At 39.0% G+C, this 20,262-nt stretch overlaps 2 protein-coding genes across 2 annotated transcripts; both read left to right on the top strand.

The window, feature by feature from the left end:
• The first annotated feature begins 1,324 nt into the window (after positions 1 to 1,324).
• Positions 1,325 to 7,203, top strand: LOC148104328 (uncharacterized). The gene is made up of 4 exons (XM_087839368.1): positions 1,325 to 1,403; positions 1,550 to 1,674; positions 1,871 to 1,924; positions 6,626 to 7,203. The coding sequence occupies exons 2-4, from the start codon at positions 1,558 to 1,560 to the stop codon at positions 6,908 to 6,910; spliced, it is 456 nt and encodes a 151-aa protein (XP_087695494.1). The 5' UTR covers positions 1,325 to 1,403; positions 1,550 to 1,557; the 3' UTR covers positions 6,911 to 7,203.
• An 877-nt stretch (positions 7,204 to 8,080) lies between these two features.
• LOC148104327 (uncharacterized) lies at positions 8,081 to 9,949 on the top strand. Its single transcript, XM_087838342.1, has 7 exons — positions 8,081 to 8,168; positions 8,378 to 8,545; positions 8,679 to 8,785; positions 8,939 to 8,986; positions 9,391 to 9,468; positions 9,609 to 9,662; positions 9,752 to 9,949. The coding sequence occupies exons 1-7, from the start codon at positions 8,081 to 8,083 to the stop codon at positions 9,947 to 9,949; spliced, it is 741 nt and encodes a 246-aa protein (XP_087694468.1).
• The last annotated feature ends 10,313 nt before the right edge of the window (positions 9,950 to 20,262 follow it).

The following is a 20,262-nucleotide window of genomic DNA, read 5'->3' as shown; positions in this document are numbered from 1 at the left end:
TTTGCTGATATAAATCGATTACACAGCGGTCTTTTCCTGTTTCATATGTTAGACTATGCCCTCTCTATTTTTGGTAATTCCACGCCGGTGGAAACCCAAACAAAACACGCATCAAGAGGCTTTAATTCCTGTGTCTCAATCTCGCGGCCCATGTCTCCTCTACTGCTGGAGGTCTCTTCCTGTTAAAAGGGAGTTTTTCTTTTCAGCTTTCAATGTTTACTCTTTAATATTTTAGAGTAAATATAAATGATACATTATGAAGACAGACAAAACTAGAAATAATGTAATCTATTTGTCTGCATCTAATAAAGCTATGAATACTGCTAATAATACTAATGCATGCTAAAAATGCCACTGGAGCTCATATATTTCAGCTTTAACAAATTACTTTATTATGCAGAAGGCATTGTACAAGTAAATGGACAGGACGATGAGGATTCTTTGAGAACACACAACACACTATAAAAGTAAATCTGATTTTTGATTTAAAAAAAAAAAAACATAGGCAGAATATGAGTACATACAAGTAACCACTCCAAGAGAACTTGATAAAAAAAACAACTACAGTATCTGTAATCTAACCAAATACTATTAAGGACATCATCATTTTAGCAAATAGTTTAGCAAATAGCTTGAGTCGCTTCATTGAGAAAACCCGTTAGACAGAAAAGAAGACAACTTGTTGAAATTGAGTAAAAGAAAGTGGAAGAAACGAAGGACATCCTAAATCTCAGTGGAATGAACTTTATGTCTAGAAAGTTTCTGTCTAACTTCATTAAAAGAAAAGATTGGGTGGTTTTCTCTAGGAAATGACAGCCACATCAAAAGTCAAAAGAAAAAGGTACCCGACTTGTGTATGTGGCTCTTATCGCCTTTTAATAACTTGGATTCACATATTGTTATCTAACTGTGTTCACTTTTACTTTGCATCTTCTTTTGATTAATATAGATCTTCAGTTGTTTGCACACTTCTATTAAACTTCGACTGCTCAAGAGAACAGTAATGTGGCCTAGCTTAAATAAATTAGATCATAGCCACACTGGTGAAATAGAAAGTGAAGGAATGATGTGCGTAACTATGACTATCTGTCTGTTACAGGCTGGCAGGTTAAATATGTCAGCATGAAAAAGAAACATAAACGTAAACAACTGTTTGGAATGTTTCTGCCATTTTCTGTTTCATTTTTTATTCACTGTGGAATTCCTTCAAGGGGCACAGTAGTTCCTATAAATGCAGTAGGTATTTTCATGTGATGCAAAACAGCAGAATGTGACTTCTTGGAATTAAAACTAAAGCGGTAGTTTGACACACCCACAACTGAGCCTTGTCAAGTAGGAGGTGACACTGTGTGTGTGCGTCAGTCCTTCGTGTTACAATTCTTCACTTCTCCTGTCAATAGCAGGTAAGAACAGCAACACTGTACCACAAGGAAATATTGCTAGGTTTACCACAAGGACAGATTTTCATTTAACATCTTTACTTAAATTTAGAAAGTGCATTTTGTAAATTTCTTCCTTAAATCTTTATTTATACTTTCTGCTGTTTCAGAAACTTTGATGGCAGCAGCACATTTGGCCATGAGTGGTGTCACAACTGCCAAAGGCTCAGTCATGATTTTGACTCTGCTGTGTCTGGTCCATTTTTCAAGTTCAATGATAAACAACGATCAACTGGTAAAATGATTGTTAACTTTTTTCTTTTTTAAAAATTGTTTTAATAAAGTTCACTTAAATTCCGTACTACTACACTCAAATTGTGACAGGATACGTTTTCATCTTTATTTTTAAAATTTGTATTTTTGTCCCAATCACATGTTTCAGACGTATGTTTGTAGACATGTTTGCTGACATGTTTGCTCTGGTTTTGCAGGAGGAACTGAAAGCAAAAGTTCAAAAACTACAACAAGAAACAATGAGAAGGAAGGTAAGTCTGTTAATATGAATGTTGGGAACAGCTATTGCAGGGGGGCGCGCTATGGAAAGGGAAAGAAAAAACAAAAAAACGCTTGGACACTGATAGCACGGGGCGCCCACACAAACGCAAAGCAGGAGATGAAGCATAGCTAAATATGTTTCCAAACCAACTTCATTCTAAGCCAAAGACTAGAAAATATGGTGGTCTTCCCTTTGGTTTCACCTGCACAAGTGCCGAGGTAGGTCTCCCCTGCAGAATTGGTTTTCCCTTCGTCGGGAGCAGCGCTGGGCTCTTCAACTCACGGACAAACAGTATCCCACATTCTTGATTTTTAGTTCACCATCACTTCTTGTAATAACTAGTAATTCTCAGCTGAACTATGGACACGCACACACACACACTTACACTGATAAGCACTCACTCATCTCCCCCTTCCCTTTCCAACGCCTTCGATGCTTGTTACCTCCTGGGAACACGAGGCGGGTCTGGGCCCGCGCTGGCGAGTCGGCGCAGTGGCAGGATGTCTGCTGTGTTGCCTGGGATTACTCCTCATCCCCCTACCCAACCCTGTGGCTTGTTATGTCTTCATAATGTTGTGCTGTGAACATTCATGTGGTTTTTTTGTGCAGAGGAGTTTTTTTGTTTCCTGTTCTCGTGCTGTCCTACCATGGAAGCACAGCATGAGTAGAGGTCTCTTTATTTCCTCTTGTACCTTCCCATTGTGTGTACATTTCAGTGTTTTTTTCCGTAACTGCCGATCTCCGACTTGTAACCCCCATGTAATGTCTGTGTTATGTGTGTAAGGTCGGGGGGGGGGGTCTCATTTTACTGCGGGGCAACCTGTATGTGACAAATAAATTCTGATTCTGATTCTGATTCTGAACTAACTATTCCTGACATTTTGGAGATGTTAGCTCTGTATACAGTAAAGTTACAGTGGGATACAAATAACGTCAGGCTGATCCTGCCACGATTTGTTCCTCCTGTCTAAATCACGGACAAACAGTATCCCACAGCTGTTTATGTTTTTAAACCCATTTTGCACAGAGAGGCATTTTTTGAAAATTGTATTGATAGCAATGTTGAATATTATTACACAGAAAAACTCCTCCGTGAATCGCAACCTTATCGTGGTGGAGGGGTTTGTGTGTCCCAGGGATCCCAGGGGCTATGTTGTCTGGGGGCTTTTGCCCCCTGGTAGGGCCTCCCATGGCAAATTGGTCCTGGGTGAGGGACCAGACAAAGAGCGATTCAGAAGACCCGTATGAAAAAAACACAGAGGGAACAGTTTACCCTGCCCGGGATAGGGTTACCGGGGCCCCGCCCTGGAGCCAGGCCCGGGGAGGGTGCCCGAGGGTGAGCGTCTGGTGGCCGGGCCTTAGTCCATGGGGCCCGGCCGGGCACAGCCCGAAGAGGAGACATGGGCCCATCCTCCCGCAGGCCCACCACCCGCAGGAGGTGCCAAAGGGTCGGGTGCATTGTGTGCCGGGTGGCAGCCAGGAGCGGAGGCCCTGGCGGACTGACCCCCGGCTGCCAAGACTGGCAATAGGGACATGGAATGTCACCTCTCTGGTGGGGAAGGAGCCTGAGTTGATTGGGAGGAACGGCCTCCCTGATCTGAATCCGAGCGGTGCTTTGTTATTGGACTTCTGTGCTAATCACAGTTTGGCCATAACGAACACCTTGTTCGAACATAAGAGTGTCCATAAGTGCACGTGGCACCAGGACGCTTTAGGCCGTAGGTCGATGATCGATTTTGTAATCGTATCACCAGACCTGCGACCATATGTTCTGGACACTCGGGTAAAGAGAGGGGCTGAGCTGTCAACTGATCACCACCTGGTGGTGAGTTGGATCAGGTGGCGGGGGAGGACGCTGGACACCTAAACGCGCAGTGAGGGTGTGCTGGGAACGACTAGCAGAGGCCCCAGTCCGCGAGATCTTCAACGCACACCTCCGGCAGAGCTTCAACAGCATTCCGAGGGAGGCGGGGGACATTGAGTCCGAATGGACCATGTTCAGCGCCTCCATTGCCGAAGCTGCTGCATTGAGCTGCGGCCGCAAGGTGGTTGGTGCCTGCCATGGTGGTAATCCCCGAACCAAATGGTGGACACCAGAGGTGAAGGGAGCCACCAGGCTGAAGAAGGAGTCCTATCAGGCTTGGTTAGCCTGTGGGACTCCGGAGGCAGTCGACAGGTATCGACAGGCCAAGTGGAATGCGGCTCGGGCAGTGGCTGAAGCAAAAACTCGGGTGTGGGAGGAGTTCGGAGAGGCCATGGAAAAAGACTTTCGGACTGCCTCGAAGAGATTCTGGCAAACCGTCAGGCGTCTCAGGAGGGGAAAGCGGTGCTCTACCTGCACTGTGTATAGTGCTGGCGGAGCGCTGCTGACGTCGACTGAGAAAATTGTCAGGAGGTGGAAGGAATACTTCGAGGACCTCCTTAATCCCACTGACGCGTCTTCCGAGGAGGAAGCAGAGTCTGGGGATGAGGGGAATGACCCGCCAATTTCCGGGGGCGAGGTCACTGAGGCAGTTAAACAACTCCTTGGTGGCAGAGCCCCTGGTGTTGATGAGGTCCGCCCCGAGTTCCTGAAGGCTCTGGACGTTGTAGGGCTGTCCTGGTTGACACGCCTCTGCAATGTTGTGTGGAGATCAGGGGCAGTACCCGTGGATTGGCAGACCGGGGTGGTGGTCCCCATCTTTAAGAAGGGGGACCGGAGGGTGTGTTCCAACTACAGGGGGATCACACTCCTCAGCCTCCCCGGGAAAGTCTATGCCAGGGTGCTGGAAAGGAGAGTTCGTCTGCTAGTCGAACCTCGGATGCAGGAGGAACAATGCGGTTTTCGTCCTGGTTGCGGAACACTGGACCAGCTCTTTATCCTCTCGAGGATACTTGAGGGTGCATGGGAGTTTGCCCAACCAGTCTACATGTGTTTTGTGGACTTGGAGAAGGCATTCGACCGTGTCCCTCGGGGTGTCCTGTGGGAGGTGTTGCGGGAGTATGGGGTGTCTGGCCCATTGCTACGGGCCATTCGATCCCTATACAACCGTTGCAAGAGCTTGGTTCGCATTGCCGGCAATAAGTCGGACTCGTTCCCGGTGGGTGATGGGCTCCGCCAGGGCTGCCCTTTGTCACCGGTTCTGTTCATAATTTTTATGGACAGGATTTCTAGGTGCAGCCAAGTGGCGGAGGGCTTTCGCTTTGGTGGCCTTAGGATCTCATCTCTGATCTTTGCGGATGATGTGGTTCTGTTGGCTTCATCGGGTGAAGGCCTCCAGATCGCACTGGAGCGGTTCGCAGCCGAGTGTGAAGCAGCGGGAATGAGGATCAGCACCTCCAAATCTGAGGCCATGGTTCTCAGCTGGAAAAGGGTGGAGTGCCCACTCCGGGTCGGGGATGAGCTCCTGCCCCAAGTGGAGGAGTTCAAGTATCTCGGGGTCTTGTTCGCGAGTGATGGGAGAAGGGAGCCGGAGATCGACAGACGGATTGGGGCTGCAGCTGCAGTAATGCAGACGCTGCACCGGTCCGTCGTGGTGAAGAGGGAGCTGAGTGTAAAAGCGAAGCTCTCAATTTACCGGTCGATCTACGTCCCTACCCTCACCTATGGCCACGAGCTGTGGGTAGTGACCGAAAGGACGAGATCGCGGATACAAGCGGCGGAAATGAGCTTCCTCCGAAGGGTGGCTGGCCTCTCCCTTAGAGATAGGGTGAGAAGTTCGGCCATCCGGGAGGGGCTCAGAGTAGAGCCGCTGCTGCTCCACATCGAAAGGAGCCAGCTGAGGTGGTTTGGGCATCTGACAAGGATGCCCCCTGGGCGCCTCCTGGGTGAGGTGTTCCAGGCATGTCCCACCGGGAGGAGGCCCCGGGGCAGACCCAGGACACGCTGGAGAGATTATATCTCTCGGCTGGCCTGGGAACGCCTTGGTGTTCCCCCGGACGAGCTGGAGGAGGTGGCTGGGGAGAGGGAGGTCTGGGCCTCTTTGCTTAGGCTGCTGCCCCCGCGACCCGGCCCCGGATAAAGCGGATGAAGATGGATGGATGGATGGATGGAGGAAAAAAAAAACTATGCGTAAAATAATCACACCGTGACGCCTCTCCCTTTCTAAATAGAGGGACAGTATCTGCCATTCTGCAATTCATCTTATGTAAACAATAACGTGGCGCACAGCGTGATATGAAAAGAGGCACATACCTTTAACGTTGCATGACAAACTCTGTATTCCTCGTCCACACGTAAATGCAAAAAAGGAGTTTTAAAAAATCTCAGTTTTCGGTGATTCGAAACGCGTTTACGTGTGGACGAAAGGTCCAAACGCATAGAAACAGCTGTGTTTTCAAAAATACCCATGTAGGTGTGGCTATAGCATAAAAGAGTTAGAAATTTATTTCATCACTACCTGTAATTTATTGCAGATTACTTGTATTTGCTTAATTGTTTACTAAAAGTTTGAGGTGTGAAATAAACCGCAATGGAGCAAAATATGGGTGTTTTTGGTTGGAGGATGTGTTTGTGCGTGCGCACGCGAGGGTGGGTGGGTGGGGGAGGTGCAAACATTTTTCTTGTAAAACAAAGGGGGGCTAGCAAAAAAAGTTTGGGAACCACTGTGCTAACATAAAAATTCCCATCATATCAAAGTCTTTTTACACTCTTTACACTACATATTTTGTATATTTTGTTACATTAATTTGGTTTATTTTTGTCCTGCAGGCTGAAAATAACTTTGACAGAGCCTACGTTCCAACTTTCCTTGATGATATTAAACGTTTCATGAATCCTATGTCCGAATTGTTTATGTCAGTCAATCTTCCTACATTGCTACTTACACCAATGCTGGATTTAATGGATGACCTAGAGACCTTCCTGGAAGCCAGCAAGAAGCACATAAATAAGAAATTTGAGACAACAGCTGCAGAGATTGAGGACAGTGAACAGAAATTAAGCCATGTGATGGCAATATTAACAAAACTAGAAAAGCATAAAGATGAATTGTAACATATTAGTCAGCGTCTGTCTCTTGTATTTAATGTTCTGTATTTGTAAAACTTCTCTTTCATACTGTGCAGGGTCAGAGCCAAGAACTAATTTTGTCATGTTTTCTTTTCATTATCTTTGTTGTAACAGAGTTCAAATGCAAACATGAAACAGAACTGAGATTATATCTAAGTAACCCTATTAACACCGACAATTGTTAATGATTTAAATGATGAAAGCCTTTAATGTGGATAAAAACATTAAAACTGTTATTAATTCATGTTTTTGCAAATTGTGACGTTCGTCAGAAAAGACAGAAGCTGTGGCTGATCGTTCTCTAGTGTTTGCTCTCTGCACAAAATGTAAATTCCTTAAGCCACAAAATGCAGAACACCCATCACCTGATCCACCTGATGTAGGCCATGTGTGTGTGTGTGTGTGTGTACTGTTATTCCACACTACTGACTAGATGTTTTATATTGGTGTTACAGGATGAGTTTAGTGCTACACTCAATCACATTATAGACTACAACAAAACAATACATCTCTTTTGACCTGGAAATCATCAGAGACACCCTGGAGAGGAGAATGAGCAAAATTCATGAATAAATATGTAATAATGCATAAAGTTTATATGATCATAATAATTATTATAGTTTTGTAAGCTGTTTAGTTGTTTTATATAATACATATTACTATACATGATTTAGAAATTAATAATTTTACTATTATAAAAACTCATCATCTAAGTAGACAAATTATGTACTAATGTACATGCATTATTGACTAAAACTAAAATTTTATAAAACGTATTGATAGCGAGCTGCTGAAAATGGGGGACCAGGCATAAAGATTGTTTTAATTCCTAAACAGAGAGACGCGGTACAATCTTTGTAGAACATTCAGACAGTTTCTCCTAACTGCTTTCAGAAATATGATAACAAACACATCCAAACTTGTCAGACCTGCTTTTGGTATTTCATGCTGCTGAGCTATGACTGAATAATAATTTTTAGGTATGTTAAGTCAACAAGAAGTCCACCATTACCTTCAAAGATAATAACAAGTTCAGGTGTTCTCAGGCAAACGCCACATGAGCTGCATGTCACTGGTCTGTGAGCACACTAATGGACTTCATGCCATCCTCAAAGAGTCTTTTGCTTATAGTTTTATCAGACATGAACATCAAACATGCCCATTGGCAGGGCTTTTGTAGCTAGTGCTCCTCAGATTCATATTCTTCACACAGTTTTGCTGACTGTGGGGTATACTGTGATAAGTAAGTGTTCATATTTCTTGTGTGATATCATTTTAAATTATTATAGTATATCATTGGAAAGTCTTATTAAAGTGTTGCTAAAAAACAAAATTTAAAACATGGTCCTGTTATTGTTTCTTTCTTTTCTTGTTTTAGTGGTTTGTTAAGTGTTTTTATAGCGTTTTATGTCGCAAAATAACTAATGGGTTTCTTCCTATAAATTGGACCAGGAAAAAACTATTTCAGTCAAAATGAAAGTAAAATTGCAGCTAATGTACACAAGATAAAAGAAAGTGAAAGAACGCCAGAGTGTAGAGACCAGTTCAAACACGCCACCTCATTGTGTTTTCATTCTTCACCAGTACAGCACGTCAGTTCGTCCTCCGTTCACAAACCAGGTAAGATCAGTAACATAAAGTATGATGTTTGCAAAGTGTAACATTAAAATTTGTTGCCGTGTGTGTGTGTCAGTTTCTTATTTATGTTGTTGACATGTTGTCTTAACCTAATAGATTCTTTTAATTCTAACAGTGATGGCGTGCGTCAGATTCATCAAGTGCCTGTTTCTCTTTATAATTCTGTGCATCTTATCTCTTCTGTGTCTTATTTTCATCGCAAACTGGGTCAAGGACCAAGTGGTAAATTCATCTATTGTCAATCTCTTGATGTCATAGCAATTATTTGCACATACATGTAAATTCTTCCAGTAATTAGCAGCTCATTAATGGTTGGAAATGTTCCTTTTTTATAATGGATTATAAAAAAGCATGAGCCGCTGTTGTTCTCTGAAGTTTCAGGAATTACTGAAAAGAGTAAACGAAGAAGTTGACAAATACAAGGTGTGTCAGTTTACAAGTTGCTCACAAGGCTTTGAGGCTTTGAACGTCTGTTATATGTATTGGCAGAAAACAAAATAATTCATTTTTTCAAGTATTCTCTTTATTAATTCCTATATAAAAATATTATGAAGTACATTATTGAAGATATTTCTGTTTTTTCTGCTTGTGATCATGTTTAATTACCTACCATTATCCTTACCATAACCTTGGCTACTGTTAATTGAATGCTAAGACAATGCCATGGTCAGTTGCAATAATGGTCCTGGACAAATATATGTAGCAATGACAACAACACAGTAATATCAGATTGTGCAAACGTCATACAAGTACAGTATTTCTCTGTACTTACTGCACTACTCACTATAGTCGGGTAAATTTAATTGTACTATTCTTTTTTCCATTAGGAAGATGACGTTTATAGAAGAGCTGCAATCACAAAAATATTTAATCTCGCAAGTTCACTGGATAGCAAGGAAAAACTGGTAAATTAAAATTGACCAATTTCTTATTATTTAAAAAAATATATTGTAACATAAATATGACCTTCCTGTTTGATTATCTTCCCAAATGCTATGTTTACATTCTGTAACACACTCACTATGTTCTGTTACTCTCCTTTCAGGAAATATTCAAGGAAACCCTTCAAACAGCGATAGAACTGGAAGAGAGATTGAAGGTGGGTCTGTCAGTCTCCAGTTTATTCCCAGAATGTCCATAATATGAGTAGAAATACTATATATGAAAAGTTTAATTTTTCTCCTTTAGGAAGAATCCAAGTACAAAATGACAATCGCCTCAAAACAATACAATAAAAAAAAGAAGGAATTAGTTCGTCAAGTGGAAGAAGCAATGTTATTATCATATGATTCTCCACCACTGCAGGAAATAATTGACATTGGATTTCACGTGTTGAAAAAAACCAGAGCTTACTTAGACAAGAAGCTGGATTTACTGCAAGAATAGAGAACTCAGAAAAGAAAAATGAGAGGAGTAAATGATGAGCTTCAGAAAATTGTAAGAAAAACAATAAATTGAACTTGTGTTTCTGTTTTCGTTTGTTGACCTATGTAACGTATATCATGTATTTGTGAAAGGACGTAATCTGAATTGTTTTTGTGACTTTCTCTAATTGTATACTTCTTAGTTGCATAACATCTTGTCCTATAATGGTCTCGGAGTGGTATTATAAAGTGAAAAGATTTACTCCTGGTGTGAGGCCTAAGCAAGAGCACAGTTGAGCTCTTCAGTCTTGATGCTATAATGACTGCAGTACTGAAACCTGGATCCTTGTGTAGGCAGCACAACTTGTCAGTTAGTTGCAGTTATTTAAGTACCAGTGTTGCAGTTGTTTAGGCTGTGTTTAACTTCCTTATCACAAAGAGATCAGAAAAATGCAGACCTGCATAGTGTATGAACAGTTTTCTGTTCTGAAGCTAAACCTGAGGTTTCCAAATCTAGCTTGTGCTTCCACATGTATGATCTGGTGTTAGCAGCATGTAACCAATCACAGACATGAACAGGTCTCCTGAGATTCTCTGCTGACAGTAATATTATTTTGATCGTATTAACTAATGTAATCAAAACAAGAATAATTTAAACATATAAACACATATAGTACAGTGTGTGTGTGTGTGTGTGAATGTTTTAATTTACTTCTTTATTTGGAAGAGTTATTCTGATTATAGAAATACTGCTACAATGTATACCATTACATATTAACGTATAATATGTAGTTAGGTAATAAAAACGCTTGGTGATTTATATCAATAAAGGATTTAAAGCGGCTGTGGCTACTTGGTGACAGAAATTCAGCTTGAACGGTACAGCTCTGTCATGAAAGTCCAATCAGTATCAAATAATTACAATTTAAGAAATATAATTATATTGTTTATAAAGGTCTTTTTTCCATAAATTTTGTATAAATAATTCCATAAAAAGATTCCATAAATTTTTTTCCACATATTATTGTAATTTTAATGTGGTCATTATCTCATAATTATGACATAATTCATGAAATATATGAATGATTAATGGGTTATCTAACCATTAAGTTATTTAATTCAACATGAAGGCACTGACTAAGTTTCTGGCTTTATGTCATTGAAAGTTTAATGTACTGATGAACCGAGCAGTTGTAATCACTGATTAAAGAGGTTGTAGTCACAGTAAAATTTGAATAATACATAAATATATTTATGAAATCTCAATCTAAACATTTGTGAATGTTTTAATGGGAAGACTCCAGAATCCACTCTGGCTGGAATCCGGTGAATACAGCAGTGTTTACAGGTAAGACCATTTAAACAGACAGTATTTATAGAATGAAAGTCAGTGAGTGTCAATAATGTTAATGTGGTTATGTAAGTAATACGAGTGGTAATATAACAGCTTTAAGATGAATTTGTAGATATTATTACGTGTTTTATCGTCTTTAGTTTAGCTAGCTTAAAGTTACGGTGTAAACGTTAGCTTATATTATAGTAAAGCTGTTACTGTTAAATGATGTTAGGAAAGAAATATTTGCTTCTGTCCTGACCAGAGATGGGCAGTTACGCGTTACTGTAATCCGATTAATTTTTTTCAAGTAACGAGTAAAGTAAGGGATTACTATTGCAAAAACGGTAATTAGATTACCGTTACTTTCCCGTAGGAACGCTGCGTTACTGCGTTACTAAAACCGTGATTTTCTTGCGAGAATGTCTCATGACAGTGAGGTAAGCGAGTGTGATGTTCGTGACAACAGCTATGTGCAGATCAACAATGGATCATATATCGAGTGCGGGAGAGAGTATGAGCGTGCAGCGTTTAAAGCGTGGAAGTACTGACCTTATTTTGAGTTTGATTCCGTAAAAAGTGACAAAAACATTAGTGTCCGCTGTGCGTGGGAAGAAAACTTCTTTTTACAGCGAAAAAAAACCCCTAAACTTCCGAGCAAGCACCGAGTAGCTACGACGTAATGAGAAACTCACAGAGAAATTGCGGTATCCTTCCACTGACCGCTGCGGCACACCTGCACCAGGATAAACCTCCGCCTACTCTACTCCTGCTTTACAGGTGAAAATAGAGCAAAAGGACCGCTAGTCTTTGACTTTATTTATTTTCTGCTGTGTTTTACTTGCATCTGAAAGAGTGAGTGTAAACACACAAAAATAATAATAATAATAATAATAATAATATATATATATATATATATATATATATATATATATATATATATATATATATATATATATTATGTGCTGGAATGTGGAGAAAATAGGTTTAAATGTTAAACTAATTTCTTCCAGTCAGAGAATGGTGCATATAATTAAAATTTTGCTTCATGCATAAAGTTAAAAGATTAAAACTAACAAAACAAGTTTTAAAAAGAGGCTTTTCCATTTGATTACATTTTGTATGATGGATTATGTAGAAAAAGTAGAATTGGGCTGAAAGATCTATCGCTTTATCACCTATTCAGGTTGTAAATCATGTTTTTAAAAAGTAACTAAGTAACTAAGTAATTAATTACCTTTGTAAATAAGTAATCAGTAAAGTAACGGGATTACTTTTTTGGGGAAGTAATCAGTAATTAATTACTGATTACTTTTTTCAAGTAACTTGACCAACACTGGTCCTGACTAATGAAGTTACTAGTTAATAAAGTTTCCAGTAAAGTGTTTAATCACAGCCACAGATTGACAGTAAATATCCCGATTAGCTTCAATGCATCTATAATAAACGTGCAAGTTTCAGTGCTTCGTTTAAACTGTATGATACTTATACTGACCCAGGGTCAGTGTAAAATACAATCCTAGCTGTGTGAACAAAGTCTGGCTCCTTTAAGGGTTGCTGGAGTCTATCCCAGCTGTCATAGGGCAAGAGTCAGGGTACACCCTGGACAGGTCGCCAGTGTAACACACAAAGACAGACAACCATTTGCACTCAGTTTCAATTTAGATTAATCAATTAACCTATCCTCACTAAGCACGTCTTTGCACGGTGAGAGGAAGCTGGAGTAATCCCACACAAACACGAGGAGAACATGCAAACTCCACACAGAAAGACCCCAGCCTGATGGTGGAATTGAACTCAGGACCTTCTTGCTGTGCAGCAACAGTGCTAACCACCGTGCCACCCAAATTGTTTTTTCACTTTTGAAATATCTAAACAATGCATTTATCATTTAGTGCATTTTAAAGTTAACTTATACTAGTAGAGTTTTTCAAAAAGTTTTTTTTTCCAAACCACATGTGAAACCCTGTGCTTTGAGTTATTGTATGTCACCTGTTTTCCATGTTGAAACTATTTCAACTATTTCTGCCACTGTAACAGGTGTAAGCACACACACAGAGAGAGGGGGAGGGGAGAGATTGAAGATGAACAGAAAAGAGAGTAAGGATGAGCCAGCACTGGAGGACCACTCACATTGTGTGTGCCATAAGTTTGAGTCAGTCTGCTATCATATGTAATTATACATGATCTCTCATCTGTTATCTCAGGATGGTGGTGTATGAGAAGAGTCTGTTTGTTTGTCGTTTTCACAGAGTAGTTGAAGTTGACAGTAGTTGAAGTTACTTGATTAAATATTGATATCTAGTGTCACTTAATTTATGTAATTTTGCTACACAAAAATATTGCAATTCTACACATTTGTAACCCTTCACCCCTGTTATTTACATGTCATTTTTTTCTTTCTACTCTGTCCTTTATTCTGTTTTGTTCTGTCTCCTTTTACTCTCTTTGATTCTTTTAATTTCTTTCTCTTCTTTCTTCTTGCTTTCCCCTCAAGCCTCAGTGGTCTGATCAGATTGCTTAAGCTAACATAGATTTAGATTTGCAATCAGTTGCGGATTTCAGTCTTTCAAAGACGTGTAAGACAATTTAAAGAAACCTTCATTTATTCACAGAACAGATGCATTTATCTAATCATGTACAGAATGTCTTAACAATTTCTTAAAAAGAAGACAAACCCTATAATTTATCCCAGTTTCTATCATCTAATATAGAAGACAAAACTTAGTTATTCATGCATAGACCATTTTCATAGCTGACATTAGATAAGACAAAAACAGGAATATATTTATGGTGTAGAGATTTCAAAAAAAAAAATTCTGTTTGGGGGCAGTTCACTTTCATGCCTTACCAGGACAATTGAACCTATGCCAGGTCAAGATGTCTGTCATTAGTTTTGTCTGTCGTTGACATAACTAACAGAACATCAACATAAAGTAAATGTCTTTATTTTGTATTATTTTATTTTACATTGACATTGTTTATATTTTCAAATATTGTGATAGTTGTATTTAAATTGTATCAATGTATTCACTACAAGTTTTCAAACAGGCAAACATAGTTCATAGTTTCAAAGGAAGTTCTAGTAAAAGGGGTGCAGCACATGTGAATCATAACTTTTATCGGTTTACATAAAAGTTACAGTTCAGTGTGCTGCTCCTCAATGTATTCGATCAATGTCTTCATCTTTCTTAGTTGCTTTTCCTTGGATGTAATTCCTTCATCAAGCTCTTCATTTATGAGGTCTATTTCAGCTTTGGTTTCTTTCATGGAAACCTTAAGGTCCTCCATATCTGTGTCAGGATCTGTTTCACCAACCAGCGCATCAGTTTTCTTCATCACTGCTATCACTGGGTCGATGACAGCCAGATAATCATCTACCAGCTCTGAAGCTTTCAGCATGTCTGACTTGTACTCCTAATAAGAAAAGAAAATCTTTTCATGAATGGCATAAATAAATGCAGAACAAAGTCATGCTTCAAGGTCATGCATCATAATATTCTTAATGCACACAAGGGACAAACTCAGAGTTTCTGCAGTGAGAAACTTCTACTCACCATCAGTTTCTCCATTTCTTCTTGTGCTTTCTCATAACATTCATTGAAAACTTCTTTTGCCTTGACAGTGAACAGTGACATAGTTACAGTTTGGAATTGGCTGACAAAAGTTTTCATAGTGTACATGACAAAACAGCTGCATAATGAAATATAGAAAATCAGTTTACCAGTTGGTTCTTGTTTGTCAGTGAAGTTGAAAGGCAAACCAGACACAGCAGGGTGGACATGAGGAACAGGCCTTTGGTGGTGCTGAAAACAGCCACCCCTCTGCTTCTGGCCAAAACTGTTACTGCCATCACTGTTTGGAGTAAATAGCATGAAATTTTAACTGTAAATAGAAAGTTTACAAAATTAAAGACAATTTTGAAACTCCAGTGAATTCTAGTTGAAAAATGTAAAATGCCAGAGATTCACAATCAAGTTTAAACAATTGTAAAGAAAATGTTTAAACCCAAGCTCAGCCGACAACTTTTTTTAATATAGAATTAAATATGCTAAGTTTTAGTTTTCAAACTTACCGATGATGTAAACAGAAGCTGAAGAACAAAACAATGAAGAGATGGTGCATCGCACAGTGCTTTTATGCAGACGTGCTACCACATTCCTGATGGCTTACTACCGTTTTGACATTCATTATGGCACATTCTTTGCACATCACAAGTCTCAAACCATCTCTGATGTTTCGCTTTCATATAAATCATACATACTAGTTTACTGTAAAGAGAAACTAATATGTTTATACTTTGCCATGCACGTCATATTCCTACACTTTGACCCATTAATGATGCAAATAATAACAATGCAGATTACACTACAAATGATGGAGGAATTTTCTTATTTCTGTATTCTACTATTCTTTTATATAAACAACAAATGGAGAATGTAGAAAATAGAAAAATGTGTTTTATATTATTATAGTATTTATTAAGCTGCATGAACTTCCAAGAGAACTTTTTTCAGTTTATAAGAAACTAAAATGTCAATCCTTTTCATAGCTCATTTAACGAGTCTTACTCTGCTACTATATTCTGAAGCCACTTTCCCTAACACTTGAAGTCAGGATAGGCAGTCTCAAAATGCTGTTTATCAAGTTACACATTTTCCCAATAAAATATGTGCGTGTTCACATGAAAGGAGTTTTGGCTGCACCTGACCCATCAAAGGGATTAGTATACCAGTAGCTAAGAGTGAAACAAGAAATAAAACAGTTTCTCATGAAAGGCAACATGCTTTCTTAGGATGCCAAGCACAATATGTGCATATGGTGTAATAACCTTTATTTCACCTTCTACGTTGAACTATCTTAGAGTTTAATGTATATCACAATTTTTCTTAATAAGTAGAAAGGGAGTTCTGAGCATTTTTGCATTTTAATCAACAATGTCATTTTTATTTTTGCAATATCGCCAGCCATTTTTATTACCAAAACCAAATGAATGAAGATGTCAGGGTCTTACCAATAAGTAACTTTGCAACACATCATTCACACACATACACACACACAGTTTTATTTAATATACAGAATTTAAAAAAAAATGTTTTTATGGTGCAGAGAGGAAAAAAAATAAAAATCTGCATCACTTGCAGTATATAAAGCTGTTTTTTTTTCTATTTTTGCAATATCCTAAGCTAGTTGATGACCCACAGTTTTTCCCCCTCAGAATGTCACAGTGACATAATTGAGAAATAAAAAAGTTTTACTTCACAGGAAACAAAGCAAGAAAAAAGTTGCCAAGAATCTGCAACCGTCATTAACTGGTTGAATGAGTTGGAATGCCACATACTCAGAAGAAAATACTGAGAGAGAGAGAGAGGTATGAAGGAAAAGGAGGTGAACAAAAGAGAAGGGCAGTCACCACTGGGTGTTGCCACGACCAAGACAAACTCACCTTGAAACCTCACCTTTACAAAGACTAATTCCTATAAATGTGATGTCAAAAAGCATTGTCATGGGACGTCAGAGTGAAACACGAAATAAAACAGTTTCTCATGAAGTGAAAGAAAACACGTTTTCTTAGGAAGCCATACACAATATATCCATATGGTGTAATAACCTTCATTCTACTTTCTACATTCTACTGGATTAGTGATTATTTTTGGTAGTGAAAAATTTTTATCAATCAAAAAAGCACAGTCAAGCATCAAAAATAAAAAATGGCACAATAAAGGATTGAAATACTTTTGTTTGACACTTTTTAGCACTTCTTTTGCATTGCAATTTTTCTTCAATTTCTCTGTCATCTTATTATTATTATTATTATTATTATTATTATTATTATTATTATTATTATTATTATTATTATTATTATTACCTTACATTATAAAGCACCTTGAGGCAATCTGTTTTTGTGATTTGGTGATTTTTTTTTTATGTCAGGTAGTCATTTATATATTTTAATGTCTCACAGTGACAGTTTATGTAGATATTATCCTGTAGTGTGTGAATCAGGCAGATATCTCTGAAAGAAAAGTGAAAGCATGAGTTACAAGCACAAACACACACACACACACACACACACACACACACACACACAAAGTAGAGTTGAGCAAGACAAAATGAGAGGTGGAAACACAAGTATGTATATAAAAGGACATGTGATGTGCTGTTTCTTAAATTTTTCATTCATTATCACAACAAATGTAAGAAGGCTTAGAAACTCAAATTCACCACATTGAATTCTCTTAGTTTCAAAGAAGACATTTCAGATTTAGCTGTGTTTTGAGTATTTCGTTTGTGATGCAATGTGACTCATTGATTTTGTACATTTTTCAAATTATAACTACACTGTGGAGGTATTGTACAGACGACACAGGAGCTGTAACTTTCCATTCCGACTTTATTCATCTCCAAACTACTACTGGACACACGCCAAAAACTAGCAGAACCCCTCCTCCCAACCTGGGTGTGAGTGGAGGCCTCTGGTGGGCCGCCACAACACTGTATTTTAGAGATGTTCAGCTGGAGTGTAGATTTTCCATTCAACTCTTTACATTGTACATTTTCATCTTAGAGACAGATTTACTCAGAACAGCGATGGCTGAAGTGACCATTTCCAGCACCACCAAGGGCCTGTTCCGCATGTTCACTCTGCTGTCTCTGGTTTTCCTTTCAAGTGCACTGATAGACGAGAACAAGGACAAGGTGGTAAAGTGATTTCTTTCTTAACTTTCAGTAATTTTGAGAGTCACTACAGTCACTAAAACTTCCTTTTAGTGTGAAGTTGTTATTTTATGCACTGTTTTACAACTTCTGTCAAGCATGTCTCCCGACATGTCACCACTTGTAAATGCTTGCTTAGGATTTTCAGGAACAATTCAGAAAAAACACAACAATACAAAGACAGACTGAGGTCAGTAAATGTTTCTCACATTTATTGCATAGAAATAACTTTAGTGACTCATAAGAGAACCTTATCTGTATGACAAAATATACTGATAAATATAATATAATGACAAAATGTATGCTGTGGCATGTTAAATGTCAGGACACACACATTTATAGGCTTAAACTAGCCCTATTTAAAGGTTTGACACTTAACCTCTTAAGCCCCAACGCCCCCTGATACGGAGGCAAAAAGCAGGAGATCAGGTAGTCTTGGGGCTTAAGAGGTTAATGCTGTAGAGTAATATAGCATTCCTTTTGAAACTGGTGTTCAATTACAGTTTCATACTATACCATACCAGCTTTATTTATGAAGTACTTTAACATAAAATCAAGTGCTGTATATACATATACAAATAGCATAAACAAATAAATCAATCAAATCAAATCAAACGTGTTAAAACAGTGAGTTGGTGAAACAGATCCTGACACAGATATAGAGGACCTCAGTTAGCATCTGCACAGTGTAACGTGGTTGTTGTGTTAAACTGCTTTCCATGTGTAAATGTCATACCATGGCAGTGACAGCAGATTTTGGTCTGCTGAAACATTGTTGATCATCAGAACACAGAGGACATACTGTGCATTCACGGCGCTTCACTTGTTCCACATCTTGTTATGTTAAAGTCTCTATCTCAAAATGGATTCTACACATTATACCCAATAATGACAAAGTGAGAAAAAGTTTGCTTAAAATTCTTGAAAAGTTTTTTTTAAAAAAACAATATTCTGTAAAATGTACACAAATATTCTTAACCTTTTCCATTACACTCAACATTGAGCTCATGTGCATCCTGTTTCCACTAGTCCTCTGTCAGACATTTCTACAACTTGATCAAGGAACTGAACTCCCAGAATCAGTATCAACCTTCTGGGATTTACTTACCTGGATGATTGAGCATTCATCAAGATGATTAGCTAGAATATACACAACCAATTTAAATTGGTTATGTAAATTGTTAAAAAGAGTTGTTTGTTTGTTATAAACATCACTTTTGTAATTTAGTGCCTTCTGTAGTCTTCCACAGTTTTTTATTCTGTTTTGATACAGTTTTTCTTTGCTTCTCACATTGTCATTTAGAAATTTCGTGTCTCTCACACAAAGAAAAAGAAAACAGTGGTGAGCAAAGGTAAAAGTCTTAGTGCTTCTGCTGTACTCATAAACTTGGGGCTGGAAGGCCTAATTCTGTCTCAAAAGATCTCACAATTAGTTTATTGTTTTTGTTCTATTGGAGTCAAAAAGGCCACTCAAAGAAATGAGAGGAATGAAAAGAAAAGAGCTAATTCAGTTGGAAAAGAGAGTTTAATTTTACAGCAAGATCAAACTCAGAGCCAAAGGGTCAAAGCTTCCCAGGTTTTTAAGCCACATCACACAGACTCAACAATAAACAAAAGACAATTGTGAGTGTACACTTTATATAATACCTAGTGAGGGATTAGTGTGTGGCTGTAGCTCAGGAGGTAGAACAGGTCACCTACTGATCAGGAGGTTTGTGGTTTGACTCCAGGCTCCTCCAGTCTGGATGTCAGGAGTGTGAATGTGTATGGATGTATTTAGGAAGCACTCAGCTGAGAGAGATTGGGTGAATGTGGCATGTTGTATAGAGTAGTCTGGGCGAGCAGAAAACCTTCACAGACGGCGAGCAGAAAAGCATTATAAAGCAGTTCATTCACTATTTGAACAGAGTTCAAGTTTGTCTGTAGCTGACCCATGTGTGGGCCAGATCTGGGCCACCAAAGGACTGTCATTCTTTGGGGTATGTGGGCAATGTATAAGCACATTGTGTGGGCTGATCTGGGCCATAACAATTTTGCTATGTGGGTGCTTGCATCCATGTATGACTTTACCCATGCCTGTGTTTGATCTTGGCAGCTTGTTCACCCCTAGGTGGCACTATGTCTTTCACTGCCTTCATCCTTGTTCCCTGTGCTTGCATCTACGTTCCTTCTATCATAACTCTGGGATTTTGTTAGTCTATTAAATATTTTCTCAGGACATTGCTATCGTCTCGCTTGACTTTGAGTTCATGGGTGCAGACAGACATTTCAGTGCTTCTTACAAA

This window comes from Neolamprologus brichardi, chromosome 3 (genome assembly GCF_056152115.1).
Source record: "Neolamprologus brichardi isolate AB-2024 chromosome 3, ASM5615211v1, whole genome shotgun sequence".
NCBI lineage: Eukaryota > Metazoa > Chordata > Actinopteri > Cichliformes > Cichlidae > Neolamprologus > Neolamprologus brichardi.
Note: the sequence above shows the minus strand (reverse complement) of the source record. Positions and strands in the feature narration are given on the sequence as shown.